Below are 25,931 nucleotides of genomic sequence, written 5' to 3'. Positions count from 1 at the left end.
TCAAACATGCACATCAAACATAAATCAGCTATGTGCATCTTTCTTATAATGATAATTGAAATGGATATTGGGTTCCTAAATACTATAATAGTTAATATATATGCTACTTAAAATCAGTAAAATACAGTAAATCACACAATGTTTTCTAATCTTTTTCATCTTCTGAATATTTGCAGTTTTTTAATAGCATCAATTTCTGAATAAGAAATCTGTCAGCAATTATGTTACTGAGACTAAAAAAAGTCAAGTTTATGGATAGGTTTGAATTTAAAGGAAAAAAGTATTGTTTTACAAAGCAATTAATTCTTTTATAGTTATCTGGCAAACAGTTATTTTGGTCCAGCTCAGGAGTACTTTTTTCCAGAAACAATTATGTTTTAATTTACATATTTTGAAAGTATATTCAGTACCTCTTCACCATAAGTTGCTAACACTAGTATTCATTTCAGCTTCTAAAATATGTATCCATTTAGGCAAGGAATGAAAAATTCTTCTTATCCAGGTTGATTTAAGGGCTAACATAAATTCAATTTTCAATATAACAAATTATGTTTGCTTTTATATTGCATCAATGAAGATGAGCATAAAGAATACAATTATGCCTTTTAGGTATCAATGGATAATAAGTAGAATAAATATCATATTAAAAAATATTTTAGAAGCTGCTGGATATTTCTTTTTCTTTTTTTAACTTTATGGGGGTATTCGTGGTATTAATACATTCCACTTAGGACTAGTTTTAGAAAAAAAATCTTTCTTAATCACATTCGATACATCATTTTGTAGTCAAAACGCAATCTACTAATTATAATACATTGATATTTTAATTTTTAACGAATTATAACAGTTTATTTATAGAATTTAATCATTTTTATATTGAACACATATTTAATAATGTAACGCATTTATTCAGGTCATTGATATTATATAAAAAAAACATATTAAGAAGACAGTGTGATGGCAATGAAATATATTTTGTGAAGATAATATAAAATATATACATATACATACATATACAAAATTCATATAATCAACGTAACCAGACAGGGTTTGGTTACGTACAACAAAATGTATGATTAAAAAACAAAGCACCTTTTTTCCTTTGTCTTTTTATTATTTCAGTAGAAATTCACAGCCTTTAAATATGAAATTTATGCATCTTCCTATATACTGGTTTATTGTTTACTAGATTTTGGTTTAAAACAATCAAGTATACATAAGCTGAAATGAAAATATTAAAAAAAACACTGTCTGCTTCTCATTAATCTATGAGTTGATCTTACTTAATAACTAGCAGAATTAATTCCAAAAAGCATATTTTTAACCGGAAATTCGACATTAAATACTGGTTTAAAATAACGTTATATCTAAACATATCCTTAATGACCAAACATGTATTGAACAGGAAGGGTGGACTTAAACGCTTAAATGGTTAGAAAAATATTTGAAACACAGTGTATTCATATAATATATGAAAAAATAAATGAAACAACATTTACAATTCTTTTCTAATTTAATTGTCTGCGTTTTAATTGGAGCTTGTTATAATCAAAGATGTAACGAAAGGTAAGATAATAAATTGAAAATAAAACATGTTTCTAAGTGAAATACTGTGGAATCATCATTGTTTGTGGGGACCAATGTTCGTGGCATTCGTGAGCAACCCTTGCCAACGAATTTACATCCCCATGTACGTATGAACAGGCGTTTGTTTAATATTGATTTACGAAATAGAACTTGATACCAACGAATTACGTCCCCACCAACCAAGAAATCTGTGGCTTACCAGAAATATTGACCCCTGCAACTAAAAATGATTCCAATGTAGTATTAATACAATTTTCATTAACTGACAGCAGTATTTTAATCATATGTTTAGATGCTGTATGAATTATTATAAAGATCAACACGGATCATGTATTGGTAAGAATTGTTTGACCCAAACCCATTGCTTTAAAATGATTGAAATTAATTTTCTTTACAGATGTTAATTTTTTTCATGATTTTTTTTTGATAATGTACGTATCTATTAGAGTGTCAACCAGGTACGTTTGGGGTTAACTGTACTGGAACATGTGTCCCATTTTATTATGGAAGACTGTGTCGCAGCAAATGTGATTGTCCTTTATACCAGTGTGATTTAAAGACTGGATGTAGAAAAAGTAAGCTTAAGATATATAACATTAGGTTTCTGTTAGACACGCAATAATCTTTATGATTTGTATGGTGCCTGCTGTATACGTAATGATAGATAGTATTTATAATAATATATAATAATAAACTGAAAACTGAAATTTGAAAACAAGTCTCTGTTTCACGCAAAAATATTATAATACATTTTATGGAGGAAAAAAAATGACAGAAGAAGTAAATTTTCTTTATCGTTTTAACGATACCCACGTTTCTGAATTGCTCTTGATTTGATTTTTAAGAATATCAGGGAAGGAACGAAGTCTCTTATTTACAAGGAGGCTAAGTTCAATCAATAGTGTAAATGTATCATAAACATTCGAAAGTTATCATGATCATAAAGAAAGAAAAGTTAAGCTGCTCTGGACTACAATAAGATTTTTACAACAATTTAATCTTAAATGATATCGATTTGTTCAATTGAAAACAACAATATTTGCTGATATGACGATCAAGTTTGTCTTACAGGTGATGGATGGGATACGACGCTAACTCTTACCGGAATTGCAATTATAGTAGTTCTTATTGGTCCACTGATTTTAACTAAATTCTGGTAGATATACAAACACCCTACTAGTACCATATATTCAAAATAAATATATGTCAACTTGTTATGGTTACTATATCTTATATAATTCCATTGAAATTACATCAAAATATTTTGTTATGTTATTATTATTGTGTTTCTAAATGACACGATTTAATTTTGTTGGTCCAAAGGTTATACAAAAAATGTATCCAGAGGAAAGAAATTAACGTGACAAACGAGAACCAAACAGGTATGTTTTGCAAATTATATACCCAAATAAACAATTTTCTGCATATCCCTTTTTCTTTAATTCACTGTTTTATTTTTCCGCAGTCATATATAAAACTCTCATATGTAAGTATTGTAGCCACATGTTCTATACTTTAATAGAAAATGTCGAAGAAGAGCGGAGGTACGAGCGGCTTTCAAGTTTATCGTTCACCGAGGAGGAAGGAAATATACAACAACGTGGACAGGTTAATGAACACAACTATACCGATTTGAGGCTGTCTGTCGTTTCCCAGGATTATGATTATCCAAATTGTGAACCAGATCAAAAACCTTATGCAATGCCAACAAAATCCAAACAATCCTTGTAAGGATGAAAGTGAGAATTTGGAAGGTGATAGATATGAAGAATGTTGACATTTATCTAAGCCTTGGGTGTATCATAGTTTACCATTTTGCAGTGAATCATCAGACAAAATGATTCAAGTCATGTTGCATGCAACTGTTTAAACAATAGGTATTCATCAAGTAAAAAAAAAGAGAAGTATAAATCTGTTTTACCAACTAATTGATAACTTAAAATAACACAGAGTGGAAAAGTTGCATGTAATAAAAGCTTAAAGTTAAAAACTGTTCCTTAAAGGTAATTTACAGCTACATATTAATAAAGCGTAAAAATACAGTGGATATGTACTCAGATTTGCAAATGAACTCCAAACGGATACAAATAAAAAGAAAAATTGTCCAAAAAGAATATTAAAAGTGAACACATACATTTGTGCTCAGCTATTAGATGTACCTGGACAAATATCCCTTATCAGACAATATAAAGATTAGAAACACCCAAATGACCGTATAGTTTGAATGTCCGTATGGTTAGATGGCTGAAATACTTTACTAACACTTACGGCCTTAGATGAAATATTCTTCTAAATATTGACGCTTTACACAACTAAGCAAGTTACTTTATTTACAAATTAGCACAGCCTGAAAAAGACTAACTGCAAACAAATATTTTAATACAGATGCATATCATTTTTGAGTTCAATGTTGTATCTTACTACTTACAAGATAAACAGTTATGCCCAAAATAGTACACTAAGCTGTTATTATACGAAAACACATGTTTTCGTCATAAAAAAATAAGGTAGATCGTAACGCATACGAACGACACTGATAAGGATACCACAATTAAGAAATATAATCCACAACACGTAAAAACAGGATCACGTTACTGCAGATTCAGCAATGTGGGGAATAGAGGGTTGATACAAAATGGATATATATTTACATAAATACTTGTAAGAAGTATCAAATGCGTCGTTCTCTCTGCACTTTCGAATCCATTTGATACAGCACGGACTGGCGGATTTAAGATCTAGTAAGTTGAGGTTCAGTAAGGGTATTTGCAATGGCTTACCAAAAACTAAGTGTTTATGAATATCTAAATGTGACATTTGGCTGCGAACAAGATTTTTAGAGCTAAACATTTGGTCTCAACTGGTGCATCATATAGTTATCTATAGATACATATCAAAGATCTGTAATAAACTTTATGATATTTCTGAAAATAATATATATCTTTCATTAGTGAAGTGTTTTGAGGTTTTGGCCAAGATAGAACTTTACTTCCTGAAAAAGTGTCTGAATACAACCCATACTTTCTGCTATATCGTTCCTAGTGCAACGTTTCTGAGTTCGATATGGGATTCAGCTGCAATGCCAGAGAAAATCCTACAGTGAAATTTTGAACCAAGTGTGTTTCTCGTCAACAACCCCTGCTGAAATGGTAATTAATTCTTTTCATTATCGATCCTAATTTATTGACAGATATGGGGTGTTTTTTGAACTATTGGTCTTCGTGTGCCATCGCGCCTTGCTGAGTGTGAGTTGGCAAGTGAAACGGTTCATAGGTATTGGAGAAATAAGAGGTTATTGTTTTTGTAAAACTTGTTCATTCTTATCCGACAACGACCAGAAACTTCTAAAAAGTGGGACATTTTTGGTTTTACAACGCAAACGATTCAGCAACGCTGCTGTCTTTTCGTATAAAAGATTTCCCAATAACATTGATATGTGTTTGTCGGAGCCCCTGAGGCCAAAAAGTATAGTGTTAAAAAGCCACATGGAATTGTTTACGCTCTCCGGATTGCTTTTACCAAACAGCTCTTATCCCATAATTTATTCATTCCTCTGCTCGTTATTGCATCTGGTTTTTTGGATAATTTGCAAATCTCCTGGCTTTTCAGATCTTTTTGTTTTGCTTTTATCCTTTCTTTCAATTCAAAACTAGAAACCATTTGTAAACCATATTTCATTATTCTACAAATGATTTTTAAAAAATATATTTGGTTCATAATTCGAGCCATCAGCAGACCTCTGGACGCCAAGGAAACATTTGTATAACAAATCGCTGACTGCGCGGGGGTGTTAAGGAAGTATGTGGAATCTGAGTTGCATGTAATGCCGTGAAATCACAAATCTGAGTTATTATGTACATATTCAAATATCTAAGCAACGAAGCGTAAACCAAAAACAAATAAAAAAACTGAAACCATTTTTTCAGAAATTAGTTTGTATTACGTGGATTTACACATTGATGACGTCATGACTAAAAGTTGAATGCTGTGTGAATTTGATCGAAAATCATTGTAAACATAATCAAAATATAACTAATCTAAGAACTCTAATAAAGTATTGTGGTGTGATGTATTGAGAATTGAACATAAGAATACAGGAACAGATGATAGTTTTATCAATCATTCGCTAAAAGGTATGTAAATTCGCTTTCATTTCTCGGCCAAGCTTTTCTCTGTCATTATTTACGATATAAAAATCCGACTAGAACGACACTACCCCGTATATATTGAACTTGCAATTTTATACGTATCGTTAGTTTGATCAGTGCTTAAATTGAAAAGTGCTGCTAGAATCGCATGTTGTGTATTGTTTTGATGCAACATACCGTTTTCCGTGCAAACTTTATAAAAGTTAGGAAGGTTTTACGAGAGCCGAATGAATAACTATTTATTAAAGAAGAACATAGAATTGTAGCAGCGGTTTTGATTAAACTGAGATGTTTTGCCTTCACTTGGTATGTTTATTTTATTTTGGAAACCACGGGGTGGTGTTGTTTTGTCTCATTTTATGTTAAGGAATATACGTAAGCTATTTATAGTTGTCATGTGATAATGCGCCAAAATGGCAGTTATAACCAATTTTATTGCACTGACATCTATTTTAAAGGATAATACTAAGTTTTTGATCTAATAAAAATAGCTATTTAATTTCACGATTTTGAATATAACAGTCATAATAAGACTCTAAATTGCCCATATGCTTTTTTAACACCCCCGCGTGCGGGGGTAGGGAATATTTCCAAGAGTATTTTGTTTTTGCTTTTTGTTTATTCTTTAACAAACAGAACCTTCGATTAATTTGAAACGTATAGCCATCGTCAGCTTTTATGTCGTAGACCAACGTACAATTTTAATCCGATACTAGAGGAAAGGTAAACATCATCATAAATGGTTTCATCATTTACAATTTTTGAAGATGTTACTTCAGCTGTACCCTCTTCTTCTATCTTAAAAAATGTATTGCTAAAAAAGCTGTTTACCGGCAAATTTGTAAACTAATTACACATATATAGTATGTACATGTTGAACGATGACGTCACTTGGCATAAACATACACTTTGTATTATCAAATATGTTTTACATAAGTGATATTCACCGTTTATTCTGATAAACATGTGCCTAAATTGTTATTGATTAATCATTTTCTTTTTCTAACATTGAAGTTATTAATAAAGGTGTGACTTATTGTATCTGTAAATGTAAATTTAGATACATTTACAATTTCTTATACTGTTTTTGAGATACATATATTGCTCTCCTTCTCTTTCTCCCTGTATCCCTCAATATATCTTTATCTTAACACAAAATAACTTTTATATTTAAATTTTTTTGTGTTGATCGGCTATATCTTTAACTTTACCATTCAATGCATTTTTAATTATTATTTTGAATTATTAACAAGTGTTCCATACGATCAAGAAATGATATTTTTCAAAAATTTAATTATATTCTCACCGAAGATTGTTATGAAAATGCATTCGAAAATCGTTTCATACTCAAACAGCCTGACATATTAAAACTTTTACATTAATTGTGATATGAATAACAATATTTTAACCACAAAAAAGTAGACACAGATTTTGAAATGTTGTAAAAGCTTGACAGAAATCAAAAAAGCAAATTGTATCTTCAATGTTTTTAATTTGATTGAAAAATTATCAAATATGAAAAAAATATTAAGACAAGGACGATTGCAGAATAAAATAAACAAAGGAATACATAGAATACATAAGGTAAGTGCAGTTGTTACCCTTATCGTTGTCATGGGTTGAAGATATAAGTATAGCATGAAATTTTATGACCATTTAACTTTTATTCTTGCTTTCATTTCAGTTATATACTATTAACGTACGACGTTTGACTGTGTATTCTATTTAGCGCTTTTGGCGGAATGTGGCTTTCGCTAAATCAGGTACATCGCTAAATGTCATGCATATATGTATAAGAATAATCACATTCAGGAAAACGCAAATTCAAATCTACGCCAACTTGTTCATGAACTAATTTCCGCCAAATATCGTACAAACAAAATATAATACGCTTACAGTATTCGTTTTTAATGCATTGTATTCTGTACCTGATAACGCTAGGATAAATTTCTTGAAACATTGAAGTAAATTTTAAACTCACATTTTATATGGTACAGACAAGCGACATTCGGGAAACTTTAACTCATCTACAGTTGATTTTATGCGGAAACTAACAAGATATATTAAACATGTAGGTACATTTAACTTTTCCTTTTTTCATATTCAGAAAAAAAACAGGTTACTTTTGAACTAAAATTGTTTTGCCGATAAAGAATAATCGGAAGAATTTCTTGTGTCCTTGTTAATATAAATGATAGTTAAAGTTAATTAAAATTGCCTTCACGTTATACAATTATGCAGTGTTAGCTACAACGTATATCTACACGAACCAGATAAAGAAATCTGTTTCCAAATACTTTCCCAAAGCATAGCATATAACATTTTTATGGAGAAAGAGGAACAGTGTCACCTAATATGTTTTTTGAATTATGTTGTGCTCTCTAACTCAGAAAACTACGAGGACGCTAAAATAGAAAACATCAAACCCAGTCATCACCAACTGCTCGATTTAATTTCAACCAATGGAAGAACTTGTAAAAAAAATCTCTTGTATTTGAAGGATTCGAGTTAAGTTGCGCACGTCGAATGTTACTGAAATCCACGATGAAAGCCACGATCCCTTAATTCAATTTGCTATGTTGAAAGTTACATTTGTTTTGAGACCTATTAACAGAAACATTATAGAACAGCTTAAACAAGCATTCTGAGAGTATTGCATAAGCAATACACGCCCCCTACCGGTTTGTAGAAATTTGTGAAAACAATGCACTGTTATGCAGACTATCACTATAACCGTCTTCTGTACCCCCAACAGACCAACCAGATAACAAACCCGATTGAAATAATACACAAAAAACTCCTATCAATTAAAATAGTGTCAAGCATTATGTTGTAAATTTATAGAACTTATTTGTTTGTTAGAAACAATAAAAGGAATGGTCCAAGTAATGCACGATGTTATTACTGACTACATACTTTCCTCGTTTATTCAATATACACCGAACCCGATAACGAACCCGAACATTAAAACAATGGAATATAAAAAATTAATTTTCTCGAAAATATGTCAACCAGACGCTAAAAAATGTAAACTTGATATGAAGCTTGACATTTTGAAGCTGTTCAGCAAATTTCATATTATTCCTCAAACGCATAAAGAAAAAAAGTTTGGAAAACTGAAGTGGGACAGACAGACGGACGAACAGACAGACAGACAGACAGACAGACGGAGTGACGGACGGACGCAGATGAAAGCTATAGTCCCCTCCGGTGAAAACCGGTAGGGTACTAATAAGCAACATATTCAATGTGTATATTTTTTTAACTGAAAATTCCAATGTATAGTTGGCAGTCAAAGTTGAAAAGAATGAGAACAAGAGGAAGATCAAAAGAGAACTTGACTCAATTTGAGCTCAAAATCTTAAAATTTATATTTTTTTTCAATCTTAAGGGTGTTGTTTACTCAGGGTTTGAGTTCTCGAATTCGGATTGTTATGAAGTTCAATGTCATGAGTAAAATTTGTTCTAAACACAAAAAGTATCTGTGAAATGAATTATTATTGACATAACATTCGATATTTCTACTATATTATGAAATTATGCCAAAACAAAAATAGACTTTTAGCCAAACAGAGGAAATTCAGACTAAATTTTGCAGATTTTGTTATCTGCTTAAACATTTTTGGAAGTACTCTAATATTTAAAGTTAAGATGTTATATTTTAGTCTATATAATTTTGCATATTTTCTGGTAGTTTTACCTCTTTTATTCATTATAATAACTGTATGGAATGAATTTAAAAAATATTGAAATATGCTTAAAAACGAGAAAAGACACCATAACTCAAAATTTTGATCATTGACCTCATATAAATTATATGCCAACAGAATAAGATCGATATAAGTAGTTTAATACTATAAATGTTTTTGTATTATCATCATTCAATTTTTTGTAAAATTGGATCAAAAATGGGTAGGAATTTGAAAAGTGATAGAGGAAATTCGGACTGGGATATTTATGAAAATTGTGAAGGAAAACTTAATGCTTTGTATGTATTTAGTGTCACTGCCATTCATAAATTGTATTTCATTTTCAAAAGTGTTGAGCAATTTGTATTATTTTCACAATTAAGAAAATCTCAATCATAGTTTAAAATTTTAAGTGATTTTCCTTTAATTTTCCAAAAATATACAAAGGCCATTAACTCAAAAAGTAGGTCATTGACCTACTATTTTGAAAATGAAAAATAACACTACAATAAAAGGTCTATAACACACAGTAGTTGGTTTTTCATTATCATCAGTGGAATTTTTTTTCATTCTGAGTAAACGTCATCCTAAATTTAGAATGATCAATATGAGTATTTTTAATCATTCGTCAACAAGTCAAATATTGCATTACAAGCAAGCTACAGAGTTCGAAATTCTTTGTTATGTAAACAAAGGTCGAACATTTTGATTGTTATCATATGTGTGCTATTGTTTTGAATTTTAATCAAATGTTGTTTTTTTGTTAATATTGTTTACAAACACAATGAATTTGTTTATATTGTTTGGCTGCCGTCATTTTGTCACTGTAATGGTTATTTCTGTACTTTGCATTACCTGTAAACAAATGTAAGACTCGAGCTTTGTTTACGTAATAATGGTAACTTACCTCTGTATCTCTTTTGTAACATGACTTCTAAATTGAATTTTTTGTCTAAAATTGGATATGGACAAGTTTATATTTAAAAAGATAAAACATAAAATCTCGATCTCAAATCATATCTAGGTCCATTTGAGCCCAATTCGACGAAAAAACTATTTGACGCTCAGGGTTTGAAACTCATACATCTGCAAAACTCGTAAAATATTATTTGTTTTATAAATTGTTAAAGGATTATCGAAAACCCTGATAGAAATGATTTCTTTTATAATAATGATAAAATAAAATCAAAGTACTGAAGAACTGATTGGAGTTGATTTTTCGATTATTATTTTAGAATCCACGATATATTATTTTGCATTGCAAGTAGTTTCCTATATGTATTTGAAGTATGCACATTTAAAAAAAAAAGAATTATTCTCTGACAAGAATTTTGCGAAAACCCCATATGAACCATGTTGTGTAATATTCAAAGAACTACGTATCAGTAATCGATATTTCAAAGAAATAGTACAGATCCAAGCAATATTGAACTCTAGTCTCGTTCAACCAGACGCTCGGCTGTCTCCGTTAATCTACAATAAGCAAGAGAGACTCTCTGCTTGTCGGAGTTTTACTGATATCTTGAGCTCTGGCGTAGGAATACATACAATGTACGACTACAAAAAATATCTAAATTGTTCCTACCATTTAAAATTTGACTATTTACAAGGCATCTATAAATAAGTTTTCTTGAAAAACAATGTTTTAGAATACATTACATCGAATTTATCGATTATTTTCAAGGACTAAATGTTATCAGCGGTGTTAGTTTGTGCTTAGGTCCAAACACTGTTTCATTTTCGGTTTGTCTGAATAACTGCATAAGAGAGTTGATTTAAAAACAAGACCCAAAAAATATTTTCAAGTAAAATCAACCAGAGGATTACCAATGTTTTTAAAACATAACACTCAATTTGCATCTATTAGAACTATATCTGTATCTGAACAATTTGCGCGCAATAATTATATTTTCTTAAATTACTAAAACTGTTAAAAAAAGGAGAAAAAAAACCTTTATGACAATAAAATGAAGAAGGAACAACATTGATTTTAAGGAATAGAGAATTCATTTAAAAAAATGTAATCATACGATGTTTGATACATCACAAACATATAGTTTTGTTAATAGTTGATATCAGATAATTTAATAAAAATTAATAGATTTTAAGTTTATTTGCTGAACAACTAGATGACAGCAAAATACATAAGTGTTGATAGAAGAATAATATACTGTCCCTGAAAGTACTTTAAAACATTTGTTTTTTTTTTTAAATATTACTATAAATTGATATTCTAGTATGACGGCTTACATATACCATCTTTGCAATGTAAAAAAAAACAACAAATAAATTCTACAAAAAGACATATGTAGGTAGATATATTTGACATGTTTTGTTTAAATCAAAGTAACTTTTGGTCGTCACAGGAAGTATTTAATAATTATTTTTTTTTTGTCGCTTTTTGTTACGAGAGTAAGCTCTGAAAATTTCCTTCAAGGTAAATTTTATATTCATGAATGTTTTTCTATATGAATAAGCAATGTCTTCAGATTGATAGATATATTTAAGACCAGGGGACCTTTTTTATCTTATAGTCAGTACCACAGCAACTATAAATCCCCCTTATATCTCTATGACTCGAGGAATGAAAGGAAAGGCTCTCAAATGACAAGTGAGAATGAATGAAATACTTTACATCGAAATCAATTTTTACAAAAGTTTCAAGCAAGTATGGGTTTAATAGAGCATTATGATTTGATAGATGCATACAAATTCACTACAGTAATGAATTTGATTTATTTCATGTAATACGAATTTAACATAGCTTGACTTAGTTTATACTTTATAAATTGAGGTTCATGCCTGTTTTGTAAATCAATGCAGGCATAAATATGTTTGTTGAAAAAGTAAAATGACACCCATAGTTAGTGTTTTGAAGTATTTGTTTGATTACCAAATATTTTCATAGAAATGCAATTAATAATCATGTTGATTCCAGTTTTAGATATAATTATTTTGGGCATACTGTTTTAAGCCAATTAATTAAATCTATATATATATTGCAGTAAAAAAAGGAGGAACATCGGTGTGTCCTTGTGAATGTTAATACTGATTTTACATAATATGGTTAAAGGAAATTAGTTTTAAAATATTTGTAATCATACCGTGATTGATGAAACAGGAAATTGTACTATTGTAAGCGGTCAACTTAGATACATATTGATCGTACTCCCCGACTGGCTGACTGCAAGAAAACTAATGTTATGCTGGAATGTGGTAAATTTTGCTCACGCCATCTATGAACATCGCACTACGAAAACGATTGAAATACCTTTTAAAATCAAGAACGTAAGAATGAAAGAACTTCTGATGTTAGTAACTCAAATCGTTTTATTGGTTTTCTCTGCAGATATTCCTAATTCCACATGTGCGGATAGGTAAGATAAATGTCTGACAAAACCCTTGACTTTAAAAGTGTGTTTTACACTTCATCGTTCTATTATAAATTAAAGTTATTTATGTATAGATGCTGCCATAATTTTTATAAAAATTGGCTCAACGGATTGTGTGTTGGTGAGTGATATTTTACTACTTCTCTAAATTAAAGCTGAAAAACTCTACAGTTTACATTTTGAACTGCTTTTATTCGATTTGTAGAGTGTCCGCTTGGTAGTTTTGGATTGAACTGTAATGAAACCTGTCCCCCTCAATACTATGGGAGACTTTGTCGCATCAAGTGTGACTGTCCCTTACAGCACTGTAACCAAATGTATGGATGCGTTTATCTTTCAATCAATGGTAAGAATCTAATAATTCTACCATGAAGATACTTATTTATAAGTAATAATGTACAATGGTTTTATTATTATATATAACCAGCATATGAATGTATGAAGATAAAAGAACAAAAAGGTAAAAATATTGAAAAAAATTATCAATATTAACCTCGGGATTATGTTGAAACATTTTAGAACCATCCACTCTTTACCATGATCTAATTTTCTTTCTCAAAAAGAAATCTTTTTCACTTTGCATTGTAGATGGAGGTGACAACCCTTGGAAGTATGTAGCCTTAACACTGATCGGATCCATAGCCAGCCTAGCTGCTGCTGGACTCATGGTTTTTACGAGATTGTGGTTAACGTTTTTACTAATGCATTGAAACTTTATGATTTTTTATTTTTATCATATTGTTTACATGAATTTACTTATCGTGTTTAAAAAAAATCTTTTTTTATCTCAAGGATGGCCAGAAGAGTTAAACAAGAAATCAATGAGTCAAACGAGAGTCAAATAGGAATGGACAGTCTGATTCCTAATGGTACTGTGTTTGAAATGTATTTTGTAACTTTATCATAAATTCACGTAATATATCTCAATATAATGAATAATTAATTTCCCATAATATATGAGTTGTAAACTAGAGGTATTAATAAAAATATTTTTAAAAACTTCATTGAGGAAAATAAATATGAAGAACACCAATGTTCCCCATCCCGGGATGAAATGGAAGCGATACATTTCTATAACATGTCTGCTGAAAACAACTATGCTGAACTGAGGACCTCTGCTCTGTCTCCGATCTATAATAGTCCAGATGATTTCAACACCGATCTAATGCAGACCACATTGATGCTAACTAGACCTTGTTTAAACAAGCATTCTGAGAGTATTGCATAAGCAATACACGTCCCTTTCAGGTTTGTGGAAATTGTGCAAAACAATGCACTGCTATTCCGAATACCGAACCTGAACATTAAAAAAATTGAATTTAAAAATTATTTTCTCGAAAATATGTCAACCAGACGCTATAAAAGTGTAAACTTGATCTGTAGTTTGACATTTTGAAGTTATTCAGAAAATTTCATATTATTCCTCAAACGCATAAAGAAAAAAGTGTGGAAAACTGAAGTGGGACAGACAGACGGACGGACGGACGGATGGACGGTCAGACAGACGGACAGACATACAGACGGACTGACGGACGCAGAGGAAAGCTATAACTAATAAAAGCTACAGTGATGATAGCTAAATATTCAAATGAGAAAAAGAGGTGAACGTGGTGTTTGTAAGCGTGAAATGTATTAGTTTTAATTGTTTTGGAAGAAGACACCAAAAAAGGAAAATCATGTCAGGCTATTTTCGAAAAAAAAAATACGTGAACAAGTTTAAAATCAATCATTTTACTTCTTAGAAAACTTAATAAAATATCTTGAAAATTTTCAGGAAGTATTTATTTGGCTTCAAATAGGTAATCGTAGACTGTTTGAAACCTCAAAAGTTATCGAAAAATTACCATCGGAATGATTACATAAATAACAAGGAAGAGTTTTTGCAGACGGTATGAAATTAATAATGCAACAATTATATCCCTATTAATTTAAAAAATAGAAATTGCTCAAATCAAGTTACATACAATTGATAATCCTGCACAAAATATTAATTAATATTTAATATTGTGGCAAAATTTGTAAAATCCCTAGCAACTTATCTGCAAGTCATGACATTAAAATCCACATAACTTGTTTTTTTTTTAACCTTTACGTAAATTTCTTAATTGCAAGTCATAATAAAAAAGTATAAAGATTGTATTATCCTGTATATGTTTTTCTTCAGATTCTTTAGCTGTTCTTATATATTTTGACTTAACCTTTTATATCAGCTAAATTACTGCGTGTTTTATAACTTTTTTACAAGTGTTAATAAGATTTTGTCATTTGCATCATTGAGAGATATTTTTTTTTAATTGTGTTTGCGATTCGACAATTGTGTTGAATATTGTGTATTGTTATCGGATGTTTTCTATGCAATGGGAAGAGTCTCGAGAGTTATTCATTAAACTTATATTCTAAACGAAACCTTGCTTTTATGATTTTGTTGAGCTCAAGAAAAATAATAAATACCTCACTCATACAAAAGGAATATTTTTTGCTATTTTGTTTACCTGATCATAGATGAATCAATTCTCATTGATACAAAAAGCAACATGTTAAGTATCAGAATACAAAACTGTGAAATTTAAGACACTTAGAATTTATAAAGGAAAAAAGAATACAGTTTTGAGCACCATAAGGTGATAAAATACGGTCGGTGATGATCGAATCCAATAAAGATTGAAGGGCTTAATGATATATTTAATTATATCCAACCGTATTTGATCACTTCAATATATTCAAGGAATGATTCCTAATTACTTATTAAAGCGCTAAGCATAGGTCGTCACTTTATTATCGTTAGACTTCTACTTCCGCTGCATCGAATAACCGCCCCATATGAGCAGAAGCATACATCATCTAAACTGGTTGGGGAACCAGTTTCATGGGGTCTATGTACATTATTGCACGGGCTATTGTGCATATAATGTACGGGGCTTACAAACATCATTGCAGGGGCTGCTACGCAGTGATGAGGAAATAAGATGCGTATACAGAAGCTGAAATGTTACAAACATGTATCTGTTATATACATACAGATGTTTAGTTAGCGCTTTTCAGTACTCTCAGTACTTTGATATTTATACAGTTTTTGGCAATAATACGTTAAAAAAATAAAATAATCATTGATGAACTTTGTTATGATATTACAAAATGGATTTTTAATGTTATAGTAGAAAGTTACAGTCAAGAATGTTAATAATATTAATAGATATGCGTATAAACAAATGAAAAACATTCCTTGGTCTATCAAATTAAGTGTTAATTTTCATTGTCATTATTGAATTGGACACTTTTTTTTTTACAAAATATGTCAAAAGGACAAAAAACATGTTCTAAAATCTTGTCTTCTCTTAAATATGGTTGTTCGGAAATTATTGAGATAACACAAATATCTCTTTCTAAGCGGCGAGTTTTAATGAAAATTTGCATAAACATTAAAAAAAACCCAAACGGATAATTAAGCAAAGTTGTAGTTATATTACAAATTTAAAAAAAATAGTTTGTTTAATACAGTATATAAACAAGCTGGTGGTCAGGGTACCCGGTGCAGGCACAAACCTGGAGTTAAAAAAAATTAAACATCTTCTTTTTAAGTGTTGTTAGTCCTACAATTCTTGATAAAAGAAATCAAAATATATATGTTCATTTTGCTACTTTTTGTAACTAGCTTTTTTGTAAGTTTTTCTAGTGTCGAGTTGAAATACGAAGAGAGTACTAAAATATTTACCAAGCCATTGACATCAGACTGAGACGGCTTATTAAATGTTGACGTCAAGGCTGCGCAGTGAATATACATAAAATTGGTATGAATCTCGAAAGAATACCCTTTTAGCCAAAATATTGCTTAAATTAAACATATACGATGGAAAGGGGTCAAAAGCGTCAGTTAATCGGTTTTTTTTTTATTTTTACCAATTTTTTAATTGGAATTAAAACAGAAACTAAATATCAAATACTTTTTTACAACACAAACTGATTTTAACATTTCTAAGATATGTACAGAATGAATGTAAGAGAAGTTTCACAAGAAAGAAATTGCTCGATTAAAAAAACAAACCAAGAATAGAAAGTATACGTAGCTGTTGCCATTTTGAAAAAAAAGAGAATGAAAAATGAAGAATAGTTCATGTTTACTGTTCATTTGAAAAGTTTTTATAACAAAGGACCAAGGAAAAACAGTTAATATGACGTAGCGATGAATTTGTCTCAATTATCTTCGATCAATTCTCGTACAGTACATACATTGAAAAAGAAATTCAGAACAATCATAATATAAAAACACACAATTGACACAAGTGTGAACCAGACATACTTCCATAATTTTGGTTAGGTTTTAACATCTTAATTTTGTTTGAAATATACTTTTAACTATTTTTATATTTTTGCTTGCATGAGTGGTCACTGGGTGTAGCAGTTTACTGGAAAAAACCTGTTTGACTGGTTGGTTTCATTTAATTGTACATTAACTTGCTTAGTGGATTTAGAAGGTGGTTAGATGTACTTTGGACGACAAGCTATATAGACGTGTCTGTACTCTTGTTGTGTTATTTCGGACGTTTTCCATGCTGAGTGATCTTGTGGAAATTGCCTCACTGTGTTGGGGTTATTTGTGTGAGAGAGAGAGATACGTTTCATTAAGCGTTTTCTTTTTTCTCTATTTTTGTGGTTTACGTTAACTCTATTGTGAAAAGGGTTGGACTATGGGTATGTTAGCTGTGATTTAACGAGGCCGGATCTAATTATTCCGTCCTAGATTTTTTAATGAAATTTTTCACATGAATTTTTACTGATATAATTAATATTTTAAGATAAAAATATAGGAAATTTACAGCACCATTTGTTAAAGAGGTCATCTCAAAGTTTGTTAATTTTTAAAATAGGACCCTATTGGATTTTGTTTGAAATGTATCAATTTTGCACATTCTTTTTACATCAAATGGTCAAATAAAAAAAACAACCTTTTACCTCCTGGTTTGTTTCAGGGGTCTTATCAAAGTTGTTTTTGTATGCCTTATTTCCCAGATTTTTCAGAAAATGGCTATTTTTTTTTATTTGGCTAAGGCGGAAATGGTGATCTTTATCTTATTATAAAAACATTCAGACATATTTAAGTAATAAATAAGTATATAACATCACATATTAAGGGTCACTTATATAAAATGCATGATTACTGTCTTGAAATATATGAATTAAGCTATACTTAGGCGGGTTAAAAAAACGTGTCGGAGAGCTAAGCTTGCTGATCCCTCTTCACGTTTTTGACCCGAGCCCAAATATAGCTTATACTTCGAGACTTTTATGTTTATTCCGCAATATAATATCAATTTTACGCATCAAACGAGTTATTTTCAAGAAATTTTGCTGAATATCTGCAGATGAAACTATCATGCCATGGCGTTGACAAATCAAAACATGACGTTACAATACAAATAAAACGCTGCGCAAAAACGTGCGTACTCGATCTGTACTCGGCCTCGTGAAATAGGTTGTGTCACGGTAGACCAGAATTGCAATATACTGTGTGTTTAATGTGTCAATATCTATTTCAAATATGTGTAAAATAAAAATCATTATGCAACGGTGATGCAATATTACCCTAACCCTAACCCTGAAATGGATATATAGTCCACTTTATTACAGAGGTAGTTTGCTTTTTTTCTTTAATAAGTAAATTGTACATATCTTTTCATCCTTTTTTACTTGCTAAAAAACTTAAAGAGGCATTGGTAGATATGGCTGAATCTTTTGTTTTACTTGTGTCATATTATATGTCCCTATATATTCAAAAATTGCATCCCCCGTCCTACATATTCTACATAATTAGTATTTACATTTAAATTAATATTTGGATTGACATTACATAACAAAAATATATTAGGAAAACAGTGTTATGGCAGTGAAATATACTTTATAAAGATAATATAAAATATAAAGATATACAAAACAAATTATATAAAATCAATATAATCTACGTAACCAGACAGGGTTTGGTTACGTACAACAAAATATATGATTGCAAAACAAAGCAACTTTTTTCCTTTTTCTTTTTATTATTTCAGTAGAAATTTAAAGCCTTTAAATATGAAATTTATGCATCTTCCCATATACTGGTAAATCGTTCACTATATTTGAGTTTAAAACAATCTAAGTATACATGTGCTGATATGAAAAATATTTTTAAAAAACAATGTCTGAATCTTATTAATATATGAGTTGATCTTACATAATAACTAACGGAATTACTTCAGAAAAGCATGTTTTTAACCGGAAATTCGACATTAAATACTGGTTTAAAATTAAAATATCTTTAAACATTTCCTCAATGACCAAACATGTATTAAACAGGAAGGGTGGAATCGAATGCTTGGATGGTTAGAATAATATTTGAAACTCAGTGTATTCATATATAAGGTACAAAAATGAAACAACATTTATTATTATATTCTAATTTAATTGCCTGCGTTTTACTTGGAGCTTGTTCTAATCAAAGGTGTAACGAAAGGTAAGATAAATAAATAAAACACGATTGCTTTAAGTGAAATAGTGTTAATACAATTTACATCATTTGACAAAAATATAGTAATTATATGTTTAGATGCTGTATGAACTATTATGAAGATCAATACGGATCATGTACTGGTAAGAACTGTTTGTCCATTACTTTATAAAGATTGAAATTAATGTTCTTTACATCTGATATTTTTGATGATTTTTTGTACGTATCTATTAGAGTGTCAACCAGGTACGTTTGGGGTTAACTGTACTGGAACATGTGTCCCATTTTATTATGGAAGACTGTGTCGCAGCAAATGTGATTGTCCTCTACACCAGTGTGATTTAAAGCTTGGATGTAGAAAAAGTAAGATTATGATAAATAACATTTGGTTTTTATTTCATTAAGATGCACTTAACTCTTAAACATCTATAAGGTGTATGTTTTTTTTACTTAATATATAATTATAAATGATACTTGTAATAATACTCTGAAACTTTAACACAAGTCTATTTTTCCCGCAAAAATATTCTAATATGTTTCATGAAAGAAACACAATAACAGAAGAAATGAATTATCTTCATCACGACTTACTGATACCCATGTTTCTGAATAACATCTGAGTTTATCTTTAAAGATATCAATGGAAGGTCTGAAGTTTCTTATTTTCAAAGAAGTTTAGTTCAAACAATACTGTAAATGTATCATAAGATTCAAAAGTCTCAAAAATAAAGAAAGACAAATTAAGCCTCTTTGGACTCTAATAAGATTTATACAATAATTTATTCTTAAATAATATTAATTTGTTTAATTTTAAACAAACACATTTGCCGATATTACGATCAAGTTTGTCTTACAGATAAAGGATGGGTAGCAACGCCTACACTTGCCGGAATTGTTATCATCGTCGTTCTTATTGGTCTACTGATTTTAACAAAATTCTGGTAGATATATAAAAAGTTTGTTGATAGCATGCTATTTAAATTAATTAAGTATTTTACAGTTTGTTATTAAATAGTTTCCAAATAAAATAACAATAAAGTATTTTTGTTATATTATTATGATTCTGTTTCTGAAAAATTATTTTGTTGGTCCAAAGGTTATACAAAAAAAGTCTCCTGAGGAAACAAATCATCGAGCCAAACGAGAACCAAACAGGTATGCTTTGCAAATTATAGACCCAAATTATTCTGTATATTTTTTTTCTTTGTAGTTCATTGTTGTATTTTTCTGTACTTAAGGAATGAATTCAATATTTATTTGTTTTATACGATATTATATGGTTTGGGGCAGTTTACGCTTTATAAACCGCGAACCGGTTTATCAAAAAGCGTAAACTGTTTCAAACCATTTTATATCGTATAAAACAAATAAATATTGAATTCATTGCTTATAATTTAATTTTTTTACTCTTCATTGTAGATAAAAACGGTCATTTGACCCTTAAAATGACGTAAAATTGTACAAAATTCAAACGTAACGTCAAGCGTATTGATATGTTTTTGACGTTAGTCTTACTATGACGTAGGCAACATTCTTTATTCGATATAAACTAATTTTTTTAGCCAATCAGAAAGCGCGTTACAACCAGAATTAAATTATTCACACATAAATCAAACTCTAAAATGTAAATATTGTGGCAACTTCTTCTATACTTTAATAGAAACTATCGACGAAGAGCGGAGGTACGATCGGCTTTCAAGTTCATCGTTCCCCGATGAGGCAGGAAATATACAACAACGTGGACAGCTTAATGAAAACAACTATACCGATATGAGGCTGTCTGTCGTTTCCCTAGTTTATGATGATCCAAATTGTGAACCAGATCAAAAATCTTTTGCAATGCAAGCAAAAACCAAACAATCCTTGACTGCTCAGAATTTATCGCATGAAGATGGTGAAGATGAAAGTTAGAATGAGGAAGATGATGGATACGAAGAATGTGGACATTTATCTAAGCCTGAGGTGTATCATGATTTACCATTTTGCAGTGAATCATCAGACAAAATGATTCAAGGCATGTCGCATGCAACTGTTGAAACAATAGATAATTCATCAAGTAAAATACAAGAGAGGTATAAATCGGTTTTACCAACTAATTGATAACGTAAAATAACACAAAGTGGAAAAGTTCCATGTAATAAAAGCTTAAAGTTAAATACTGTTCCTTAAAGGTATTTCTAGCTGCATATTAATAAAGCGTAAAAAATACCGTGGAAAAATACTCAGATTTGAGTAACAATGAACACCAAACGGATACAAATACAGATAAAAATTGTCCAAAGAGAATATTGAAAGCGACCACATACATTTGTGCTAAACTATAACATGTACCTAAAGAAATATCCATAATCAGACAATATAAAGTTTAGAAACACCCATATGACCGTATAGTTTGAATGCCCTTATGGTTATATGACTGGAATACCTTACTTACACTTACGGCCTAAGATGAAATATTCTTCCAAATATTGACGCTTTACACGACTAAGCAATTTTCTTTATTTACAAATTAGTACAACCTGAAAAAGACTAACTGCAAACATATATTTTAAAACACATGCATATCATTCTTTAATTCAATGTTGTATCTTACTACTTGCAAGATAAACAGTTATGTCCAAAATAGTACACTAAACTGTTATTATACTAAAACACATGTTTTCTTTATAAAAGGTAGAAAAAAAGGTAGGTCATAACACATATGAATAAAACTGATGAGAATACCACAATTAAGAAATATAAACCACAACACGTTAAAACACGTAACAACAGGACCACGTTACTGCAGATTCAGCAATGTGGGGAATAGAGGGTTGATGCAAAATGGGTATACATTTATGTGAATACTTGTAAAAAGTATTAAATGCGTTGTTCTCTCTCCACTTTCGAATCCATTTGATACAGCATGGACTAGCGGATTTAAGGTCTAGTAAGTTGATGTTCAATAAGGGTATTTGCAATGGCTTACCAAAGACTAAGTGTTTATGAATATCTAAGTGTGACCTTTGGCTGCAAACAAGATATTTTAGAGCTAAATATTTGGTCTCAACTGGTGCATCATATAGTTATCTATATATAAATATCAAAGATCTGTAATAAACTTTCTGATATTTTTGAGAAAAAAAATGTATCTTTCATTAGTGAAGTGTTTTGAAGATTTGGCCAAGATAGTACTTTACTTCCCGCAAAAGTGTCTGAATACAACCCATACTTTCTGCTATATCGTTGCTAGTGCAACGTTTCTGAGTTCGATATGGGATTCGGCTGCTATGCTAGAGAAAATCCAACAATTAAATTTTAAACCAAGTGTTTTCGAGCTCTGTAATAGGTTTCTCTCGCCAACAACCCCTGCTGAAATTGTAATTAATTCTTTTCATTATCGATCCTTATTTATTGACACATATGGAGTGTCTTTTGAACTATTGGTCTTCGTGTGCCATCGCGCCTTGTTAAGTGTGAGTTGCCAAGTGAAACGGTGCATGCATAGGTATTGGAGAAATAAGAGGATATTTTTTGGCAAAACTTGTACGTTCTTATCCGACAACGATCAGAAACTTCTAAAAAGTCCGACATTTTTGGTTTTACAACGCGAACGTCTCGAGAATTTACTCCCTGTTGGGTGTTTGATTGCCATTCATTGAAATTTTAAAATTCAGCACTGCTGCTGTCTTTTTGTATGAAGATGTTTCCAATAACAATGATATGTGTTCGTCGGAGCCCCTGAGGTCAAAAGGTTTAATGTTAAAAGCCACATGGAATTGATCCCACTCTCTGGATTGTTTTTACCAAACAGCTCGTATCCAATAACTTATTTCATTATCCGTAAATGTATATCTACATATGATTTTTAAAAAATATATTTATTTCGTAATTCGAGCCATCAGCAGAGCTCTGGACGCCAAGGAAAAAATTGCATAACAAATTGCTACCTGAACGGGGGTGTTAAGGAAGTATGTGGAATCTGAGTTGCATATAATTCCGTTAAATCACAAATCTTGGTTATTATGTACATAGTCAAATATCTAAGCATCGAAACGTAGACCAAAAACAAATAAAAGATACTGAAGACAATTTTTTTCAGAAATTAGTTTGTATCACGTAGATTTTTACATTGATGACGTCATGACTAAAAGTTGAATGTCGTGTGAATTTGATCGAAAAACATTGTAAACATAATCAAAATATAACTAATCTAAGAACTCTAATTATGTACTGTGGTGTGATTTATTGAGAACTGAACATAATAATACTGGAGGAGATGATAGTTTTATCAATCATTTGATAAAAGGTATGTAAGTTTTTATTTCTCGGCCAGGCTTTCCTCTGTTGTTGTTTACGATATAAAAATCCAACTAGAACACCACTACCCCGTATATATTGAACTTGAAATTTTAAACGTATCGTTAGTTTGATCAATGCCGAATGAATAAGTATTTATATAAGAAGAACATAGACTTTTTCAGCGGTTTTGATTAAACTTAGATGTTTTGCCTTCACTTGGCATGTTTATTTTATTTTGGAAACCGTGGGATGGTGTTGTTCTATCTCATTTTATGTTAAGGAATATACGTAAGCTATTTATAGTTGTCACGTGATAATCCACCAAAATGGCAGTAATGTTCTTCCCGATTTTATTGCACTGACATCTATTTCAAAGGATAATACTTAGTTTTTGATCTTATTCAAAATAGTTATTTAATTTCACGATTTTGAATATAACAGTCAAAATAAGACTCTAAATTGCCCATATGCCCATTTAACACCCCTGTGTGCGGGGTTAGGGAATATTTCAATTGCTCGCCTTTCATTGAGTTTCTTTCAAATGAATTTCAGCAAATTCATATAACATGAAGTTTTCCAAGAGTATTTTTTTGTTTTTTGTTTTGGTTTATTCTTTAACAAACAGAACCTTTGATTAATTTGAAACGTATAGGTATACGATTGTCAGCTTTAATGTCGTAGACAAACGTACAGTTTTAATCCGATACTAGGAGAAAGGTAAACATCATCATAAAAGGTTTCATCATTTACAATTATTGAAGATAATACTTCACCTATACCCTCTCCTTCTATCTTTGACTGACCTTTATTTATTTTACAACGATTGATAAGCGCGAGGGGGTCATTGGTGGGGGAAGAAGCCGGAGTACCCGGAGAGAACCCACGTGTCCAAGCGGGCGACCGCCATACCCTATCACATACAACCACTGTCGATCACAGGGATCGAACTCGGGCCGCAGCGGTGAAAAGCGAGTGCATTGTCCACTACGCTACTTGGACACCTCCTTCTATCTTCACATCTGTATTGCTAAAAAAGCTGTTTACTGACATATTTGTAACCAAACTATACATATATAGTATGTACATGTTTAACGAAGACGTTACTTGGCATAAAAATACACTTTGTATTATCAAATATGTTTTACATAAGTGATATTCCCCGTATATTGAGATAAACATGTGACTAAATTGTTATTAATTAATCATGTTCTTTTTCTAACATATTTTTATAAAGGTGTGACTTATTGTATCTGTAAATGTAAATTAAGATACATTTACATTTCTCATACTGTTTTTGAGATACGTATATTGCTCTCCTTCTCTTTCTCTCTGTATCACTCAATATATCTTTGTTATCGTTAACACACAATAACATTTATATTTTAATTGCTATATGTGTTGATGAGCCATATCTTCAACTATACCATTCAACCATCGATCAACCATTTCATTATTTATTTCCAAAACGTTATTATATTCTCACTGTAAATTGTTTTGAAAATGCATTTGAAAATCTGTTCATACTCAAAGAGCCTGCCATATTAAAACTTTTACATTTATCGTCATATGGATAACAACATTTTAACCACGAAAAAGTAAACAAAGATGTTCAAAAGTTGTAAAATCTTGACATAGAAATCTAAAAAGAAATTTGTAAAATCAATGTTTATAAGTTGATTGAAAAATGATCAAATATAAAAAAATATTAAGACAAGAACGATTGCAGAAAAAAAATATACTAAGGGATACATAAGGTAGGTGCAGTTGTTACCTTTATCGTTGTCATGAGTTGAAGATATAAGTATAGCATTAAATTTTATGAACATGTAACTTTTATTCTTGCTTTCATGTCAGTTTTATATTCGTTTTAATGCATTGTATTCTGTATCTGAATCCATGGTTGAAATAATATTTACAGTGAAAACATGACAATAACTAACCGTCAACCATTTAAAAAATCCATAAAACGAAATACAAATCAAACCAGAGCAACGTTAACATGGATCTCAGAAAAGATAGAGATAGGATCAGGTGCCCAGGAGGAGTGAGCTTCCTATGCTGACCGGTCACATCCGCCGCGTGCTCTTTGTCGTAATTGGGAAAAAACCCACGCATAATCCTATCGTCGTATCGTTGGACAACAGAGGCAGGATATCAGGAACAAATACAAATTTAAAAAAAATAAATAAAACATAAAACAAAACACAAACAAACTACATGACAAAATTGTTATTTAATTTTGTTATGAAACTACAGAGTCATTCAAGGAATTTTCTTATGACATGTTAGACAAAAATGAACGTCATGTGGATACTAACATCATGAAGATCCATTCTCTTCAATAGTTCCGAGT

The 25,931-nt window shown here is 30.6% G+C and overlaps 3 protein-coding genes across 3 annotated transcripts; all 3 read left to right on the top strand.

Moving 5' to 3' along the window:
- Positions 1-1,269: 1,269 nt before the first annotated feature.
- On the top strand, positions 1,270-3,318 carry LOC128187710 (uncharacterized). Its single transcript, XM_052858195.1, has 6 exons — positions 1,270-1,566; positions 1,880-1,923; positions 2,034-2,162; positions 2,659-2,743; positions 2,911-2,969; positions 3,110-3,318. The coding sequence occupies exons 1-6, from the start codon at positions 1,484-1,486 to the stop codon at positions 3,316-3,318; spliced, it is 609 nt and encodes a 202-aa protein (XP_052714155.1). The 5' UTR covers positions 1,270-1,483.
- Positions 3,319-12,669: 9,351 nt separating this feature from the next.
- On the top strand, positions 12,670-15,030 carry LOC128190557 (uncharacterized). Its single transcript, XM_052862641.1, has 7 exons — positions 12,670-12,801; positions 12,891-12,937; positions 13,022-13,162; positions 13,405-13,501; positions 13,609-13,685; positions 13,791-14,033; positions 14,981-15,030. Exons 1-7 carry the CDS (start codon positions 12,719-12,721, stop codon positions 15,028-15,030), a joined length of 738 nt encoding a protein of 245 aa, XP_052718601.1. The 5' UTR covers positions 12,670-12,718.
- Positions 15,031-19,220: 4,190 nt separating this feature from the next.
- Positions 19,221-21,421, top strand: LOC128190715 (uncharacterized). The gene is made up of 6 exons (XM_052862859.1): positions 19,221-19,303; positions 19,397-19,440; positions 19,532-19,660; positions 20,154-20,238; positions 20,394-20,452; positions 20,958-21,421. The coding sequence occupies exons 1-6, from the start codon at positions 19,221-19,223 to the stop codon at positions 21,206-21,208; spliced, it is 651 nt and encodes a 216-aa protein (XP_052718819.1). The 3' UTR covers positions 21,209-21,421.
- The last annotated feature ends 4,510 nt before the right edge of the window (positions 21,422-25,931 follow it).

The sequence above is a fragment of the Crassostrea angulata genome, chromosome 6 (assembly GCF_025612915.1).
Source record: "Crassostrea angulata isolate pt1a10 chromosome 6, ASM2561291v2, whole genome shotgun sequence".
Classification (NCBI taxonomy): domain Eukaryota; kingdom Metazoa; phylum Mollusca; class Bivalvia; order Ostreida; family Ostreidae; genus Magallana; species Magallana angulata.
The sequence above is the reverse complement of the archived record's forward strand: the minus strand, read 5'-3'. Positions and strand labels throughout refer to the sequence as shown.